This window comes from Varanus komodoensis, unplaced genomic scaffold (assembly GCF_004798865.1).
Source record: "Varanus komodoensis strain SLA01 unplaced genomic scaffold, ASM479886v1 scaffold142, whole genome shotgun sequence".
Lineage (NCBI taxonomy): Eukaryota > Metazoa > Chordata > Lepidosauria > Squamata > Varanidae > Varanus > Varanus komodoensis.
This window is the reverse complement of record NW_025335415.1, coordinates 200,972-219,771: the sequence shown is the minus strand read 5'-3', so window position 1 is coordinate 219,771 and position 18,800 is coordinate 200,972. Positions and strand designations below refer to the sequence as shown.

Sequence of the window (18,800 nt, the reverse complement as noted above, 5' to 3'; positions counted from 1 at the left end):
AGGTATTAACACCAAGGAACTGAAGCACGAAGACTGGCCCAAACTTCCTCCATATTGTGTAGGATCTTCAGCTGTCCTGCAAGATCAAAAAATCCAAATCCAAGGGAATACGGACAACAAAGTCATACAAGACACAGTTAAATCTCTTCAGGTTGCTCAGCTACCAACTCATCTTCTTAGGGGAACTGCAGATCTGTAAGATTGTTTTCTTTACCTTTACTTAGGTATTATATGGTGCTGCTCACTATTAAAATCAGCACTAGTCATGCTCTAAAGGAATGGTTCAAATAAGCAGAGAGAAGGCACTGACTGTCTCCATTTTACTTCAACGGTGCCAGGCTTCTTTATCATCTCAGCCAAAAGTCAGACCAGATTAGTGCCATTTCGGTGCACCTTTGTTAATGGAATCCCAGGGCAGCAACTCTCTGGGAAAGCGAGTTCACTTCCAGCATTGACTGTTTTCATAATCCCAGGGGATGAGAATTAATTAAATGGCATGGATTTCTGGATATATACACAGCTATGTCACATTCACTGCAGAAGAAAATGCATCTGAAACTGGGACAAATCTGTCAAGTAGAAAACAGTAAATTTCTTAAAACCTTAAAATAAAATCTTTTTATTTCAGACATTTCCCTGAAGTGTTCACAATGCAAACAAGGATTACACTCTTGCTTATTCTAGTATTTTTTTGGCGGGCAGGCACTCCTTCATCTGAGTCTATGTTGATGAACCTAGTTCAACTCACTTTATGGGAGTGGTCTATCTGGATTCTGGAAAATATTTGCCGTTTGCACATAATGTTGTGAATTGCAACACAGACTGAGGCAATCAGTTGCATGGTTTCCTACACAGAGCAGCGGTCAGATGGAAATCTTGGTTAGGGCTGTTAGGCTTTTTCAAAAATGGCTTCTGAGGGATGTTAAAGAAAGGGGGAAAAGTGAGTTTATCAGATAATTTTAAGGGAGGGGAGGATTCACATATCAATAGCAAATATTCTATGAAGTAATGGCATAATATATCAGATGTATCTGAATGATACCCAAGATTCCTATTTCAAATTCTACCTGGCTGGTCACCTGGTTAGAATTGTTAGGCTTTTTCAGACATGACATCTGAGGGATGTTAAAGAAGGGAAGTGAGCTAATCAGATAGGTGAGTTCAGCTTCCCTATCTTACTTTGTGCCATTAGATCTATCGGATCACTTGCAACTGATTTTGGTCTTTTCTGTGTAGATGTCATAGCATCCTCCTCACCAACGGGCAGAATGTAAAAATGATGAATATGAATTTTGTCACATACGCAAATCAACATGTTGCTACATATATAACATATTGCTACATACGCTGGAGTGGAGATCTGACTTTATCGTGGTAAGTTTTCTCCTAAAGTTTAAATTAATATTTGCAAGATTACTGAAAAATAAAACAGAAATAGAACTGTTTTTTCCTTATCCCTCTAGCCCCAGAAATTCAACATAAGTAAGCCACAAAACTTAGACTATCAAAAAAGAAGAGAAAAGATTCAGGCTGGGGACTGCTATCAATATCAGAAACAAGTAGTACTATGGATATTAATCATACTTGTACTGTCAGCATGAAATCAATATTTACTGTACTCTGCTGAAAGTCATACACTATGAAGCCCTTCTAACACGGTACATTTGCTTGCTTTTGAAGGTAAGATGCTTCATAAGGAACAAGACCAAGTCAATGAATCCTCCTTGTCTGGGTTTCTCCTCCTAGAATTCTCAGAAGTTTGGGAAGTACAGGTCCTATTCTTCATTGGATTCCTCATCTTTTATGTGACAGCTGTTGCTGGAAACCTTCTCATCATCTCTGCAGTAGCTATGGACCATCAGCTGCACACCCCCATGTACTTCTTTCTCATGAACTTGGCCATGCAGGATGTGGGACAAGTGTCCATTGTTTTCCCCAAAGCCATGGCCAATTCCCTCATGAACTGCCAATACATTTCCTATGCTAGGTGTGTGGTTCAAGTCCTCTTTTTCATCTTTTTAATGTCCTCTGATTTGTTTCTGCTCACTGTCATGGCGTATGATCGGTATGTGGCCATTTGTGATCCACTGCACTATGAGATGCTGATGAATAAGCAGTCCTGCATCCAAATGGTTTCTGCTGTATGGGTCAGCAGCTTCTTCTATGGGGTGCTGCACACTGGAGGCACCTTTGCAACCCCCTTTTGCTCCAATGACATCAATCAGTTTTTCTGCGAAATCCCAGCCTTGCTGAAGCTTGCCTGCTCTGACTTCCATTTAGCTGAAGTATGGGTTCTCCTTGCAAGTTCCAGCATTGGGTTAGGCTGCTTTATTTTCATAGTTGTGACCTATGTGTACATCTTCACCGCAGTGCTGAGAATCCCCTCAGTGCAGGGACGCCAAAAGGCTTTCTCAACCTGCCTCCCACACCTCGGCGTTTTCTCCTTATATGCATTCAGTGTATATTTTGCTTACCTCAAGCCCACCTCAGACTCTGCTTCATTTCTGGATTTAGCATTTACCATGATATATTCCATGGTCCCCCCATTGATGAACCCAGTAATCTACAGCATGAGAAACAAGGAGATGAAACATGCTCTGGCCAAGCAGTTGTGCTTGAGGCACTGCTTTAGACCCAACTTCTCTGTTCTTGTTCTGCAAAGATGAATTTTGCATATAAACATAACCAGGCTGAAATCCTATGATCCCTGGGAGGATGTGCCAGTGGCCATAGGGTTTTTTTGGATCTCTCACTTCTGGGATGGGGCTGGATGGAGGGAGCAAGGTCCTCATTTCACCCTGTCTTTCATGACCTTCTGAGCTCATTCTGATTCAGACCATGGTGCCTTAAATCATGACATTTTGTGCTGTGTGGTGTAAATATTGAGAGTGGCAGTCCACGATCCGATGTGGGAAAAATCTTTCCCCCCTCCTAATCTATCATGAAACTCTAAGGGTAATGATGATTTGGCTTGGCCAAGAAATCCCTGGTCAGAACAGCTGTGACATACAACAGGTAAAGGGAGGAGATTCCACAGGCTTTGGGGGGATGCCCAGAACAGAAGAATAGCTTTCTGTGCCTAAGTGCAGCTTGTGGGTAACAGAGAATACCCCTTTTTTCTGTAATAGTTCTGTGGTCTGGAATGTTTTCCCAACATGCCTTTATTCACCAACCTCCATTCTGTCTTTTTGGACTAGGTGAAGAACATTCTTTTTCCAGCAGGCCTCTGCTTTTTCATGCCCCTTGTTCGTATTCATTTCTCATGCCGGTCCTGGGGCTGCTCATGATTGTGATGGGTTTATTTACTGAGTTGATTCATGACTTCTCTTGGATTTTGCTTCTATTTTTCTGTGAAATGCTGTAGAACTTAAACAATTTGAAGAGCCTTTCTTATAAAACTGAAATTAAAGCTGCCCCCTCTTTCCTTTTTTTCATTTCTGTGGTGCCTTAAATCACAACACTGTGTGCAATGTAGTAGTAAATATTGAGAGTGACAGTCCCTGATTAGATGTAGGAAAAATCTTTTTTCCCCTCCTAGTCTATCATGATACTCTCAGCATAATGATGATTTGACTTCACCAAGGCAACCTTAGTCAGAACAGTGTGACATCCAAAAGGTAAAGGGAGGAGCTTCCACAGGATTTGAAAAGCCCAGATGAGAAGAATAGTTTTCTCTAAGAGTAGCTTGTGTGTAGCAGAGAATACCCACTCTCCTTTAAAGCTTCCAGGCCAGGGGTGAAATGAAGCTTGCTTTTCCATGCTGCTATGATGGTGTCCCAGTCAAAATGCATGCACAGGGCAGGGGTTCCCTCTGGGCTGGTTGGGACAGGGGAGGGGGAACAGCTGGAATCAGAATGAGAGCAGCTTCTGCTTTAGCCCTGAAATGTAAGCACTTCCTCCAAGCCCACTTCTCCCCCTAAAACCCATGAGTTTTTCCAGGTCCCAGTTTGCATTACCCCCGTCACAAACCAAGAGTCTCATAGCATGCATAGTACGCAAGAAGTTGAAATATGCATGCAGCCTAAATTTCACTGTGTTCGCTTGTGTTAGTCTCATCAGTTCTCAGAGTTAGGATGAGATTACAGTGAAAGCAGGGAAGGATAATTATATATCTTCACCATTTTCAAGGAAAGTGTAATGAGCAAAATCTTGGCTACTCAGAGCGGGGAGTGGGTTTCTGCCTGTCCGAAATCTGGGCATATGGGGCACTGAGCAGCAGAATTGGAGGCATATGAAGAATCTGTTTAGCGGAGGGAATCCATTGGCTTCCATGGCCTCAGCTCCATGTACATGACTGATGGCCATTGTGCTGCACAAACTGCACAAAATGTTTTCTGGTTGCACAGCCAGAGTTGTGCAACCATTCACAGACATTCTCATAGCTCACTTCATAAGTGAGGGCCACCCATGAGAAGAATTCCAATGGAAAGAAGAGAGATGGATTTTGGGGATGATAATTGCACCTCAACCTAAGCAACCTAAGCACTTCTCTAGTTGCAGCCTGCTTGGTCACTTAAAATTATGGATAGCATTATAGGAAGCCTGAGCTTCAAGTGCTGAGTGGACACACTCATTGGATTCTCTACTTCATCCTTAAATTTGGCTTCGGCAAGAAACTATTTCTTGGTGAGGACTTTTCTGCAATGCTGAGACAAGGAGAGATCTGAAATTGCCTAAGACCAAGGCATTGGAGTGATATGGCTGGCCATATCATGTAGGGCATTCAGCTCTCCTGCAAGATCAAAAAAACCCAGTCTCATTCTAGTATAGTTGCATATAGTTGTGGCTTCTTCACATAAGGCATTTAGTATAAGCTCCTGACCCCTCACTCACAGAAATTCTCAAATCCTTTTCACAGTGTTGTGCTTCAGGACTTCTCCTGACTTCTAGCCTATTTCATGGGGTTTCTTACACAGAGGAACACCTGCTATTAAGGTTTAAATGCCCAGTAATCTGAACCATGGTCTCTTGAACATTTGAAATCCTCTGTAGTCGTGCTTTGCCAAAGTCAAACCTTGCAGTTGTATTATGCATTATAAAGAAAGGCAGCAAAGGACAAGGTCATGGGAAATGCCTCATGTAAAGGATTCATTTTTATTTCTGAATGAAATTGAAAGACGATGCCTCCATGGCAGCAGATGAAGCCCTCCATGCAGAGAAACTTCAGCAGTCAATGCTCAATGCCATTTCTGGCTTACTGCCAAGGAGGGGGGTGATTCTTAAGGAGAAGGTGGTTTGTGTCTTCCTACTGAGACTAGAAGAAAGAGCCCTGCTTTGACAAAGTGATCAGTGGACTCCACTTTCAGGAAAGATTATCAGAAAGAAGGTTTTGTCACACCATTCTCTGCATTAGATCAGTGCAATGGCAAAGGGCATTTGCTAAGAACAAAGGCTTACATGCCTGACATGCATGGTTCACTGTTTTAGAGTCGCAGGCATGCACCCTGCTACAATCCATATCAGGATCACAATCGCAGGAGAAGGATTACAGCCTCCTATGCAAGTGATCCAGAATGAGAGTCTACCATTACATTAGAGTAAAAACAAATATGGAACACTTGAGACAGCTGTTAGCTATAACTTCAAAATAATATCTGCTTTAACTCTTGGTCTTGATGAGGAATCTACCCTGGAGGAGAGAATAGGAAAAAGTAATGGAATAGCTCAAAAGATGCCTCCATGGACAAGCTCTGGGTTTGCTTCCAGAAGTATAGTGCTTCAGCAGATAACTCTGGTCCTGAGTTTTGCATGGCTGGAGAGGTGGAAGTGCAGACACTCCCAGAATGGTGTGGAGGTTTTTGCCCTCTCAGCCACCAACTAACTTATGGCTCTATTCCTAAATGTTACATTATTGTTCCAAAAGCAGATCTCAGCTCTAAAAATACGCTAATACAAAAGAAACAGATGATTAACGAGGCATTTAAATTGTCATGTGGCTTTCTTATTGGTACATATACCCATTTCCTTGTGAATGAAACATGCAGTTTACCCAGCGAAATATTAACTAATAATTATTTTACATTTACTAATTCCATTGAGTTGGGAATAGGAGACTGGATAAATAGTGTTTGACTCTTGAGTTGCAATGAAGAAATAAATACTGCTCTTAAAAATAATTGACTGGTTATTATACTATTATTAACCTACATTGAAATTGGTGCTTAGGGAGAAAGGTGAGTAATGAATATTGTGCATAGAGCAAAAGAGTAATCATAAGATCACATTCCACCGGACACTCTTTTATTAAAATTGCTGAGAACAGGATTTGGAGGATGACAGTTGACAATCACATCTTCTCTGTGTCATTTTCCACACAGCCCTTTGGATCTCTCTGTTTCTCAGGCTATAAATTATGGGATTCATGAGTGGTGGCAAAACTGCGTACAAAAGGGCAGCCAGTAAATCCAGAGATGGCAAGGACAAAGCCTTTGATCTCATGTAAGAAAATATAATAGTGCATATAAACAAAGAGAAAACAGAAAGATGTGGGATGCAAGTTGAGAAGGCTTTGTACCTTCCCTGAGCTGATTGAATCTTGAACACTGCAGAGAAGATGTAACTATAGGAAACCAGCACAAACACAAAGCAAAATGACCCCACGCATAACACAATGGCTACCATAAACTTCTCATTGGCCTCTGTATTACTGCAAGAGATTCTTAGCAGGTGAGGAATATCACAGAAATATTGTTCAATGACATTAGACCAGCAGAAATGCAGCCTAAACGTGTTCACTGTGTGCACTGCAGCATTGATCAAGCTGCAGAGCCAGGAGGCTGCTGCCATTTGAAGGCAGGCTTTCCAGTTCATGATGAGCCTGTACTGCAGAGGGTGACAGATGGCCACGTAGCGGTCATAAGCCATGACAGTGAGGAAGGACAGCTCGGCCCCTCCCAGTGCCACAACCAAGAACACCTGGGCCACACAACCGGGGAATGTAATCAGGTTGTCAGCCATCAATGAGCACACCATGGATTTGGGCACAGTGGTGGAAATGTAGCAGACATCGATGGCAGACAGGATGGCCAGGAAAAAGTACATGGGGGTATGAAGATGGTGAATGCAGACCACAGTCACAATGATGAGGAAATTTCCCACCAAAGTTGCACAATAAAGGGAGAGAAACACAAAAAAATGTAGAAGCTGCAGCTCTCGAATGTCAGAAAAGCCCCGAAGGAGGAATTCCTTCACAGATGTTTGGTTTACCATGTCTGTATTTGGAAAAAGAGGAAGAAAAAGGCAAAAACATTGATAAAAAAGGGGGATTTCAGAGATTTCCATGTGCATATTTTAGCATATATTTAACTTACAGAATCTTTGCTTTTTCTTTATACCTTCAAAATGTAAAAGAAAAAGGTATATTTGCTAATGCACCATAGGAACTATGATTTCTTCCAATTGACCTGACCTCTCCTGTGCAGCTTTAATTTATACATAATGATGAATGAGTCCTAGTGATTCACTCTAAGCTTTAGACAAAATTATGAATCACCTTGCCTTATCATGGTGAACTGCATTCACAAGAAAAATCCAAGAAAGCAACCAATTAAATATAAGAACTGATACAGTAACACAATCTATGTGGCTGAGTCTTGAGAGGTGTCCTCTGCTGGCATAGCATCTGTCTTTGGAATTGATCCCTCCTATGCAGCTCTCCAAATTTCTGTTCTGGAGGACTGAGGGATCTCTGTTCATATTAGGAAGACTGCAGGGGTGTGTCAGGCATGGGACAAGGAAAAAAAAAGTTATGCATTGCAATCAGATCTGCTTCTGTGATGCTGGAATCTATTCATACAGTTTGATGGATATTTCATGGAAGCGGTATAAATGCATCTTTGAGAAATACACATGGCTTCCATAGTTCTTAATGAAATTAGGACATCAGCAGCTGCACCTTGGTTTGCTGTTCCTTCATTTCACTACCTTCTGATAACCAGTAGCATGTTAGACTGCTTTAGGACAAGCATTTATATTTGCTAAGAACTGAACCAACTAGGAGCAGAGTAGAAGCTGTTTGAAAGATTTACTTACCTCTTCTCACATCTTTTCTGCAAAGGGCATCAGGAAGTAAGAACACAAAGGATGGACCTGTGTGGCGGAGACGAACCACTTCATCTGCTTTACTTTCACAGATCTCTTTTCCTGCAATATATAGCAGCCGAGTTCCAAGGGGTTAGAGGGAAGAAATGGTACTGGAGCATTAGGGACATGTTCCCAGGTGGCCTGGCGACTGCAAGAATACTCCATTTCCTTGTCAGAAGGTTGTATTTTCATTTGCAGAAGGGGAAAGATATGTTAACAAATGGCATGCTGTAGTGAGCTAGGTGTCCGTCCCCCCCCCCCCGCCAAATGAGCTGCACTTCAGCAATTATTAAAAGAGTCTTTATTCCATTACAGAAACAATATATTCACAAGTCCCAAAACATGCACTCCAGGTGGATAGTTGACCCCTCACTCTGCCCCCCTCACCCAAACCTTTGCTTATAAACCCTTCAGGCCAGTCTCTGGAGGGGGGGTATAGTATGGAAGCGAGCATACTTACGTTCTTCCCATTGAGCCTTTAATTGATCTAGCTGACGGATATGTTGATGGGCTCTTGTGTCCATGTGTCCTAGGCTGTCAAGTTCTTCTCCCAAGAACCCCTCTCCAGCCAGTTCTCTGCTGGTTTCTTTCCCACAATCAGGAGGGAGGGTGGGCTCTGTGGTTGCCCTTGAAGTCTTTGATCCAGAGCTGGCTCAGGCTGGCTCACCAGGATATTTTGGGCAGCCAGGGCCTCACTAGTCTCGACAACTCCAATATCGGAGTAAGAACTCTGAGCCACGGCTGGTTCAACCATTCACTCCCCCTCCTACGAGTCTGAGCCACCATTCCTACCAAAGCCCTCCATCTCTGGTGCGCGCCTTGGAATCTCATTCAAATGCACACTCATGACACATGCCTTTGTGCTGTTTGGCTACAACTATGGGATGTCACTCTTCCTGCTGTGCAAGATCTCTGCACCTTTCACTTCAGAGACAAACAGACACGTGCAGTCTTTGTTTTGCATAGTACAACATGCATTCTGCACCCATCTCCCAGTGTTTCCAGTACTTTAGCCAATGAGAGGGTTATCCTTTTTGAATAACAGGCTTTTTCTCCAGGTGGACTTGCAGGAAAAAGAGATTCTGCTAGGCTGCCACCACACAGGAAGAAGCTGCTGAGATGGTATAGTCTGTGCAGCCTCTTGGGAAATTTCTGAGCACTCTTGTCAAGCCTTCACACTTTAGTCCAGATCTAGAAAATATGGAATATATTTTGGTCGATTCTCCTTCAGGCCCAGAAACACTGATCTTAACAAAAGCCGTCTAGAAGGCTTGAACCAAAGAGAAGGCTTTCTAACTATCCAGCCTTTCAAGGAGGTGGGAGAACATGGAGCAATCCCTGGCTTAGCAACAGTGCCACATTTCCAAATAGAAAAATGGACTTTATTTTGGGCAGGGAGATAGGAAACAAATGGGGAAGAGTCAGCAGGGAAGGCAGCAATCACGCCATGTACAATTTCCAAATTAAATTAACGAGCCAATCCAACTTCTCAGTTCCTATCACCTCCTTGACTGCAATGCTGGGGTACTGATCATTTGGCACAAGTATGGAATAAAGGATGATCCTTATATATGTGAGAACAGAAAATGAGCCACACAGTGAATCATATGCCAGAAGGTATACTCAGTGTGCCATGGGGTAGATTTTATACCAAAAGGTATGGTGTACTCAAGCTCCAAAAGGGCTGAGTTCTTCTTTTTTATTCTGCCTTGTTACTTTGGGTGCAGAGGAATAACTACTCAGTAGCACCCCTGCCCTTAGTAGAGACTGATTTAGTCAGTCTAATGCCAGCACTGCCTCCAATTTTATTTCCCTGTTGTCATCAGAAAATAATAATAAGAAGACTAATTATCAATATTGTACCCCTAGTGGCTTGACTGACTTTCTTAAAAATTGGAACTTACACTTCAAAACCCCTGGGTGGTTGGAACAAGTCAAACTACTCAAGGAAAGGGAATAAGGACAACAAAGTCATACAAGACTCAGATAAAACTCTTCAGGTTGCCCAGCTACCAACTCATCTCAGAGGCATTGCAGATAGTTTTCTTTGTCTTTACCTAGGCATTATATGGTGTTGCTCACTATTAAAATTGGCACTAGTCACGCTCTAAAGGAATGGTACAAATAAGCAGAGAGGAGACACTGACTGTCTCCATTTTGCTTCAAAAGTGCCAAGCTTCTTTATCATCTGAGCAAAAAGACAGGCCAGATTAATGCCATTTCTGCACACCTCTGTTGACGGAATCCCAGGACAGCAAATCTCTAGAAGAGCAAATCCACTTCCAGCATTGACTGCTTTCATAATCCCAGGGGATGAGACTTAATTAAATGGCATGTATTTCTAGATATATACACATTCATTTAACATCCACTGGCAAAGAAAGTGCATCTGAAACTGGGAGAAATCTATGAAGAAAAAACAGTAAGCTTCATAAAAATTTTCTTTTTATGTCAGACATTTCCCTATAGCTTTCACAATACAAACTAGGAATACATCCTTCATTCTTCTAGACTCCTTCCTCTGAGTCTATGTTGGTGAACCTAGTTCAACTCACTTTACATGAGTGGTCTACTTGGATTCTGAAAAATGTTTGCTATTTGCACACAAAGTTGTGAATTGCAACATAAATTTAGGCAATCAGTTGCATAATTTCCTTCACAGAACAGCAGTCAGATGGAAATCTTATTTAGGTTTTTCAGACTTTTTCAGACATGACATCTGAAGGATGGTAAAGAAATGGGGGTGAGTTAATCAGATAATTGTAAGGGAGGGGAGGATTCACATATTAATAGCAAATATTCTTTCAAACAATAGCCTAAAATATCTGAAGTATCTGAATGATATCCATGATTCCTATTTCAAATTCTATCTGGCCAATCACTACATCAAATTAGAATTCTTAGCCACTTTGTGTGGCTTTTAGAAGTGCCCACTCCACATTCACCAAACCTCCCTTTCTTTTGGCCTTTATAACTACCCCTTCCACAACAGAATGCAAATGATGTGTCTACCGTCAGCCCTTCTGTCTGCCTTATATAGCCAACATACTGACTTGGGATGCTGCCTCACAATCAGTCAGGCTGTTAGTCCCTCTGGCCCAGTCCCACTGACAGGGAGCATTTCCCCAGGATTCAGATAGCGATCATTCCATGCCCTACATGGCATTGTTGTCAATCAAATTTGGGATCTTTTGTTTCACAACATGTACTCTGTGAATGCCCAAAGCTCTTCTCCCTTATCTGTGGAAAGAAGTTGCATGCTTGTTATTCCCAGGAAAGCTTGATATTTATTAATTAATTTGCCATGCATCTATGCCTGATCAGTTGAAATCAGTTGAACCAAAGGAATCGTAAAATCTGCCTTGCCTCTTGACAGAAAGTTGGCAAGCTTCTGTGTATACATTTTATGTGTATATTTTATGTGGTTTTCTTTTATGTGTACTTGACAAATGTTTTCAGAAGGTTGATGTTCTTCTTTTGTGAGTGTTTATTGGAGCTGGACTCCATGACAAATTTCACTGAAGAGAATGCAATGTTTGCTCAAAGACAGTGAGTTCAGCTTCCTGATCTTTCTTTTGCCATCAGATCTATCATCACTTGTGTTTGAATTTGGTCTTTTCCATGTAGATTAGATTCTACTGCCCAGTCACTTCTGGCATCCACACGCTTGGCTTCTTTTCTCCAAAGGATTGCACTGGGCTCTTACTGTGCTAAAATAGATACTACAACTCTTTAGCTGTGGTATCTAGAGAGGTACGTATGACATATATTTTCATGACAATTGCAGCCAGATTTCTTTTCACAAGCACATTAACTTTATGGAGAAATCCAGATGGCAAGAAAATGTTTATTGGTGGACTTGGACAAGCATGGTGATCCTTACCTAGGATCAGCTTGTTGGTCTTAAGGATAAATGTTGTTGGGGGGGTTTTTTTTGCCAATGATTGCAGCCATATTGATGGTGTGAGGGGAAGGCAACTTATTGATGGTGGGGGGATGTGTAGTAGGGATCTGGGAGATGATCCACAGCTGACTGAGAAATCAGCCTCCAAGGACAGTAGGTTGCCAGTTCTGCTCAGGCCCATTGCATGCATAAAGAAATACAAGAGGAATGCAAGAGAAGTGTGTGGTGTGCCAATCCCTAGAATGGCCACAATGCACTTGAAAAAACTTCTGTGTGTGTGTGTAATTTCATCCCAGCCATATTTTCCACAGTAAAAAAATGTATTTAAGAAGGGGTAAAATGGGGAAAATGTCTCTACCATCATTGTAATTTATAATTGTTCCCTCATGACCTACAGACAGCCATTTCCCTATCATTGTAATTTTTCTCGCATGCCGAATGAATGGAACCACATTTTATATCTTTGACCATGTAACCAGGTTTTTATCAAACTTCTGTGCCTCTGCACAAAACCAGAGAAACACAGTTGTCATAAAATCCTCCTCACCAACTAGCCTAATGTAAAAATGATGAATATAAACATTGCCACATATACAAATCGACATATTGCTACATATCCAGCAAGGGGGCCTGACTTTACAGTGTACAGACATTTTTCCCATTCTTCCCATTCTTGAATACTTTTTGCTACAATGGAAAACATGGCTGGGAAGAAATTGTTTGTTCTGATGCTGTGCTGGTGGCATTAGTTTTCCCAACAAGTGTTCCTAAAAGGACAACTTCATAGGAAAGCATCTATCAACATAGATGTGTATGGGGATCCCCAGGGCTATGGTACCAGCTCTACTTTTACTTGCAAACATTGCAAACTAGTGGGAGTTTAGCCACAACCTTCCAAGGAGCATGCAGAAGGCTTGTCAGAGAGTTTCTTGCCTATCACAAGAAATACTAAACAGCGTGTCATGGACACACATAAGGAAACATTTGCCATGCATTATGCATAAGGCACATATGAGGACCTAATACTCATGGAGGTCACTGGCCCAATCAAAGTTTTATGTCATGTGTCAGAGCCCAGTGCAAATACTTCTACATGTCCAGAGACCACTATCTGGCAAAGTCCAGCTGGAGAGGTTGGAGCACACTTGTGGTTCTTGTGGTGGGCAGAGCAAGCCCACAGAGTTCATGACACTCCCTCATGTGTGTAGTGAAACCTCCTAAAGACAGAATGAAAGAGTGAGGGAGGGAGGGAGGGAGGGAGGGAGGGAGGGAGAATTAGGTTGTGGAAAATGCCTCTGATTCTGTGAATGGTAAGGTACCTTCTAAAGTTTAAATTAATATTTGCAAGATCACTGAAAAATAAAACAGAAATAGAACTGTTTTTTCCTTACCCCTCCAGCCTCACAAATTCAACATAAGTAAACTACAATGATCAGATTGTCAAAAAAGAAGAGAAAGATTCAGGCTGAACAATAAACAAATAGTACTAATATCAGAACAATAAACAAATAGTACTAGGGATACTAATCATACTTGTACTGTCAGTTTACAAACAATATTTAAAGTATTCTGCTGAAATTCATACAATATGAAGCCCTCTTTCTCCTAACACAGTACATTTGCTTGCTTTTGAAGGTAAGATGCTTCATAAGGAACAAGAACTAGTCAATGATTCCTCCTTGTCTGGATTTTTCCTCCTGGAATTCTCAGAAGTTCAGGAACTACAGATTCTATTTTTCATTGGATTCCTTGTCTTTTATCTGGCAGCCATTGCAGGAAACCTTCTCATCATCTCTGCAATTGCATTTGACCACCATCTGCACACCCCCATGTACTTCTTTCTCATGAACTTGGCCATGCAGGATGTGGGACAAGTGTCCATTGTTTTCCCCAAAGCCATGGCCAATTCCCTCATGAACTGCCGATACATTTCCTATGCTGGGTGTGTGGCTCAAGTCCTCTTTTTCATCTTTTTAATGTCCTCTGATTTGTTTCTGCTCACTGTCATGGCGTATGATCGGTATGTGGCCATTTGTGATCCACTGCACTATGAGATGCTGATGAATAAGCAGTCCTGCATCCAAATGGTTTCTGCTGTATGGGTCAGCAGCTTCTTCTATGGGGTGCTGCACACTGGAGGCACCTTTGCAACCCCCTTTTGCTCCAATGACATCAATCAGTTTTTCTGCGAAATCCCAGCCTTGCTGAAGCTTGCCTGCTCTGACTTCCATTTAGCTGAAGTATGGGTTCTCCTTGCAAGTTCCAGCATTGGGTTAGGCTGCTTTATTTTCATAGTTGTGACCTATGTGTACATCTTCACTGCAGTGCTGAGAATCCCCTCAGTGCAGGGACGCCAAAAGGCTTTCTCAACCTGCCTCCCACACCTCGGAGTTTTCTCCCTATATGCATTCAGTGTATATTTTGCTTACCTCAAGCCCACCTCAGACTCTGCTTCATTTCTGGATTTAGCATTTACAATGATATATTCCATGGTCCCCCCATTGATGAACCCAGTAATCTACAGCATGAGAAACAAGGAGATGAAACATGCTCTGGCCAAGCAGTTGTGCTTGAGGCACTGCTTTAGACCCAACTTCTCTGTTCTTGTTCTGCAAAGATGAATTTTGCATATAAACATAACCAGGCTGAAATCCTATGATCCCTGGGAGGATGTGCCAGTGGTCACAGGGTTCTCTGGATCTCTCACTTCTGGGATGGAGAAGGAGGGAGGGAGCAAGGTCCTCATTTCACCCTGTCATTCATGACCTTCTGAGCTGGTTCTGATTCATACTGCATGATGTCCACATCCAGTTGAGCAAGGACCAGGCTTTCTTCTGTAGCATTTTTGTGACCTGAAACATTTTCCCAACATACCTTTATTCCCCAACCTTCGATCTGTCTTTTTGGACTGGGTGCAGAACATTCTTTTTCCAGCAGGCCTCTGGTTTTTAATGTCCTTATTCTTGTTCCATTTCTTATGCTGGTCCAGTTGTTGCTTATGATTGAGATGGGTTTATTAACTGAGTTGATCCACGTCATCTCTTGGATGCCATTTTTATTGTTTTGTCATATGCTGTAGAACAATTTGAAGAGTCTTTCTTATAAAAACGAAATAAAAGATTCTCCACCACCATTGTTTTCCCTTTTTTTAAGCTGTGACCTTGTAATTTGAATATTCTTTCTTATAAAATGAAATAAAATGAAAGGAGCCCCACCACCCCCTTTTTCCTTTTTTTTCAAATCTGTCATGACAGTGCATCTGTTGCCGTGTAAATATTGAGGGTGGGAGTCCCTGATTCCATGCGGAGAAAATTGTTTTTTTCCGCTCTCCTGGTCTACCATGCAGCACTTGGAGTAACAATGATCTGGCTTGGATGAGGCAACCTTGGTCTGAACACACATGACATCTAAAAGGTAAAAGAAGGAGATTCCACAGGCCAGATTCTGGGATGCCAAGAGCAGAACAGTTTTCTCTGCCTAGGAGTAGCTTGGGGGTAGCAGAGAATACCTCTTCTAAATCCTCCAGGCCAGGGGTGAAATGAAGCTTACTTTTCTATGCTGCTATGATGGTGTCCCAGCCAAAATGCATACAGTTTGAGCAGTTTGAATCGGAGTGAGAGCAGCTTCTGCTTTAGCCCTGAAACAGAAGCACTTCCTCCAAGGCGAATGGGGCGGCATAAAAATGTTTTAATAAAATAAATAAATAAAATAAGCCCACTTCTCCCCCTAAAACCCATGAGTTTTTCCAGGTCCCAGTTTGCATTACCCCCATCACAAACCAAGAGTCCCATAGCATGCATAGTACGCAAGTAGTTGAAATGTGCATGCAGCCTAAATTTCACTGTGTTCGCTTGTGTTAGTCTCATCAGTTCTCAGAGTTAGGATGACATTACAGTGAAAGCAGGGAAGGATAATTATATATCTTCACCATTTTCAAGGAAAGTGTAATGAACCCAACTCAATTTATGCGGGTGTGCATTTTATATAGCTACAAACCAAGCTATGTGTCGGAGGTAGGAGGAATCACTGTACCAAGCAGTTGAACTCCTATGCATGTGAACTGACATGCAAATGCCTCCACCCAACACACAGCTAACCTGACTAGCAAATCTTGGCTACTCAGATGCCAGGTGGGCTTCTGCCTGTCAGGAATGTGTGCATATGGGGCACTGAGCAGCCCAGGCTTGAAGATCAGTGCTTCCCTGCCTGACTGGCCCCTGCAATCCCAAGGCAGTTTCATAGCAGCCCTGAACTCTAAGTGCTGAGTGGACTTGCTCATTGGACTCTCTACTTTAACCCAATATTTGGTTTCTGTGAGAAAACAGTTCTTGGCGAAGGTTTTAGTGTAATCTTAAGTTAAGGGGAAATTTGAAATTGTCAGATGTTAACACCAAGGAATTGAAGCACAATGGCTGGCCTCAAAGTGGTAGGCATTTACATTTTAACTTGCTGCAATATCTTCTGTCTCATAGCCGTGGGTGGGTCCTTTGGCAAAGGGGAATGAGGTGTCTATTGAAAACAGCTCCCTTCCACCCAGGGACCCATATTGGCTAATGCAGTGGCATAAAAATCCAACAAATAAACAGAATGCACATAGGGGACATTCTGACCTACAGTTACATAGCACAGGCAAAATGTAGCTCCATAATAACACAAGCTGTTGCTCACTCTTACTATTGTAACTATAGGTTTGGGTGCGCAAAAGAATGTGTGTAAGTGCATCATAATGCACAAGGAAGGCAATCAGCTTTCTTCAATTTCTGTCATTCTTATTTGTCAAAGCAGTTCCATTGTTGTGTAATCATATTAGTAAATGGGCAAGCTTAATTAATGTACTTTTTGAATGCCTCACTTGAATGCCTCACTTGCTAAGCAGTGTTGGTTTCCCATGATAGCAAATCTCCAAGTACACCGAAGTGGTATTAATGAATTCCCAGCCACAATCTTGATGAATTCTTTCTGGGATGATAATTGCCTGAGGACATATATAGAGGGGTGTGGTTATCCGCACCAATACAGATTCTTCTAACAGCTCTGGATGAGAAGGTACATTTTAATTTGAGAGAAAGCTGAGGAAGGGTATATTAAGACGGAGGAGGAGGAGAAGGAGAGTAGGGTAAGAAGCTAGTAGACTATGGAACATGTTCTAATTCAGTCCTTGCTCCAATTTTCTCACAATGTAACCTATGAAGATACCTACCTAGCCTCCCTTTATTCCTAACCCATTTTTTCCTCCATAGATAGTCATTGTTTGTTGTATTCCTTTCTCTGCTGATGAACCTAATCATTTTGTCCACATGAGCTGTTTCTTCAGATGCTGGAATGGTTTCCTGAAATGTTCATGCAAACATGCAATGGTCAATCTGGTGACTGATCTCCAACAGACAACCACAGCCAGCATCGACAGCTGCCATTAAAACCAGATGTTAAATTAGGCTTTAATCTGCAGTTGTTGATTAATGGTAAGACATCTGCCTTATTTAAAAGAACATTTTTTTGGGAAGCATTATGAGTATTGATAAGACTGATAAAATTTCTCATGGCTGCAGGGTGGATGAGTGTTTTGCTAAATGTTCTCTGAAATGATGGATGAATACTATTATTATTCAGATGTTTTGATTTCACAGTACTGAATAACTTAGTGTATCCCCAGTCTGAGTCTGAAAATTTATAGTATCTTTTGAACCAGGATAGTATTTATCTCAGATGGAATTTAAGAGTTTGTCTTTCTCACTCCATTGCTTCTTTTCTGTTCCTGTCACAGGTGATAATTATACTTCAGTGCCTTTACCTTTTAGATCCTTTACTGTCCTTTAATGTGTGAACCACAAGAGTCCCATATCGCCTATGTACATCCATTTCCCTGTCTCCATAAACTCTTTCTCTTGTTGAATATAGGAAACTAGAATTTATTTATTTGATCATGCAACCAGATTACATGCCTATGATTTCCAGCATATTAATGAAGGAAATTTTGCTCAAGCCTATATGCCTGTGTAGAAGTCCAGAAGAGGCCCTCTTTCTTTCTTTCTTTCTTTCTTTCTTTCTTTCTTTCTTTCTTTCTTTCTCTCTCTCTCTCTCTCTCTCTCTCTCTCTCTCTCTCTCTCTCTCTTGTAATTGTTCACCATGAAAACATAGGTGAGAAAAATGTCTGATATCTTACCCCATTGGAGGTATCCGTTTTGTCCACATACTGTCACTGGAAGGAGAAAACATTCTCGCACCTTGTGGGGCAAAAATCTCCCCAGAATGTATTTGAAGCCCTTCTGCCATCTTCAACCATTCCAAGAAGATATTTATCAAAAAGGAGTTCACTCCAACCTCTCCAATGGCTACACAGAGTGGTTCTGATGGCCACAAAGGGTTTCCCTGCCCACCACCAGGATGTGTGGTGCCCATCTCTCTTGATTAACACCCCTTGGATTTCGATAAGAAAGAGTTTGTCCTGCACTGATCTTGTAGGAGAGATGCAGCCCCATGAGTGCCTCTTAGCGCATGTAGGGTTCAATCCAAAGTACATCCGCATGTGCGGAGGTAACTTTCACACAAATATCCAGTCATTTATCAGGGGAGGTTCAAAGATAGGGTATTTTTCCAGTGGTAGGCAGGGTTACTCGATATAGATCCTGCCCCTCTGAATTTGTCCAGTGTGTGTTCTTAAATAAATAGAAGAGGAGAGTAATTATATTTTCTATTGGAAATGTAAGTTCTCTTCTAATATTTAAAATAAGTATTGCCAGTGCACTAAGGAATAAAACTACTTTTACCTGTCTACTCCCAAGAAAATTTCAAATCACAAATTATGCATGATTAA

The 18,800-nt window shown here is 41.8% G+C and overlaps 3 protein-coding genes across 3 annotated transcripts; 2 read left to right on the top strand and 1 right to left on the bottom strand.

Annotated features, from left to right (window-relative positions):
- The first annotated feature begins 1,685 nt into the window (after positions 1-1,685).
- LOC123020179 (olfactory receptor 14J1-like) lies at positions 1,686-2,666 on the top strand. Its single transcript, XM_044423607.1, has one exon. It carries the CDS (start codon positions 1,686-1,688, stop codon positions 2,664-2,666), a length of 981 nt encoding a protein of 326 aa, XP_044279542.1.
- A 3,577-nt stretch (positions 2,667-6,243) lies between these two features.
- LOC123020178 (olfactory receptor 14C36-like) lies at positions 6,244-7,291 on the bottom strand. The gene has a single exon (XM_044423606.1). It carries the CDS (start codon positions 7,285-7,287, stop codon positions 6,244-6,246), a length of 1,044 nt encoding a protein of 347 aa, XP_044279541.1. The 5' UTR covers positions 7,288-7,291.
- A 6,335-nt stretch (positions 7,292-13,626) lies between these two features.
- On the top strand, positions 13,627-14,607 carry LOC123020177 (olfactory receptor 14J1-like). Its single transcript, XM_044423605.1, has one exon. It carries the CDS (start codon positions 13,627-13,629, stop codon positions 14,605-14,607), a length of 981 nt encoding a protein of 326 aa, XP_044279540.1.
- The last annotated feature ends 4,193 nt before the right edge of the window (positions 14,608-18,800 follow it).

Excerpts from the sequence above, each read along its gene's own strand:
- LOC123020179 (XM_044423607.1), top strand. The coding sequence starts at position 1,686 with ATGCTTCATAAGGAACAAGACCAAGTCAATGAATCCTCCTTGTCTGGG.
- LOC123020178 (XM_044423606.1), bottom strand. The coding sequence starts at position 7,287 with ATGCACATGGAAATCTCTGAAATCCCCCTTTTTTATCAATGTTTTTGC.
- LOC123020177 (XM_044423605.1), top strand. The coding sequence starts at position 13,627 with ATGCTTCATAAGGAACAAGAACTAGTCAATGATTCCTCCTTGTCTGGA.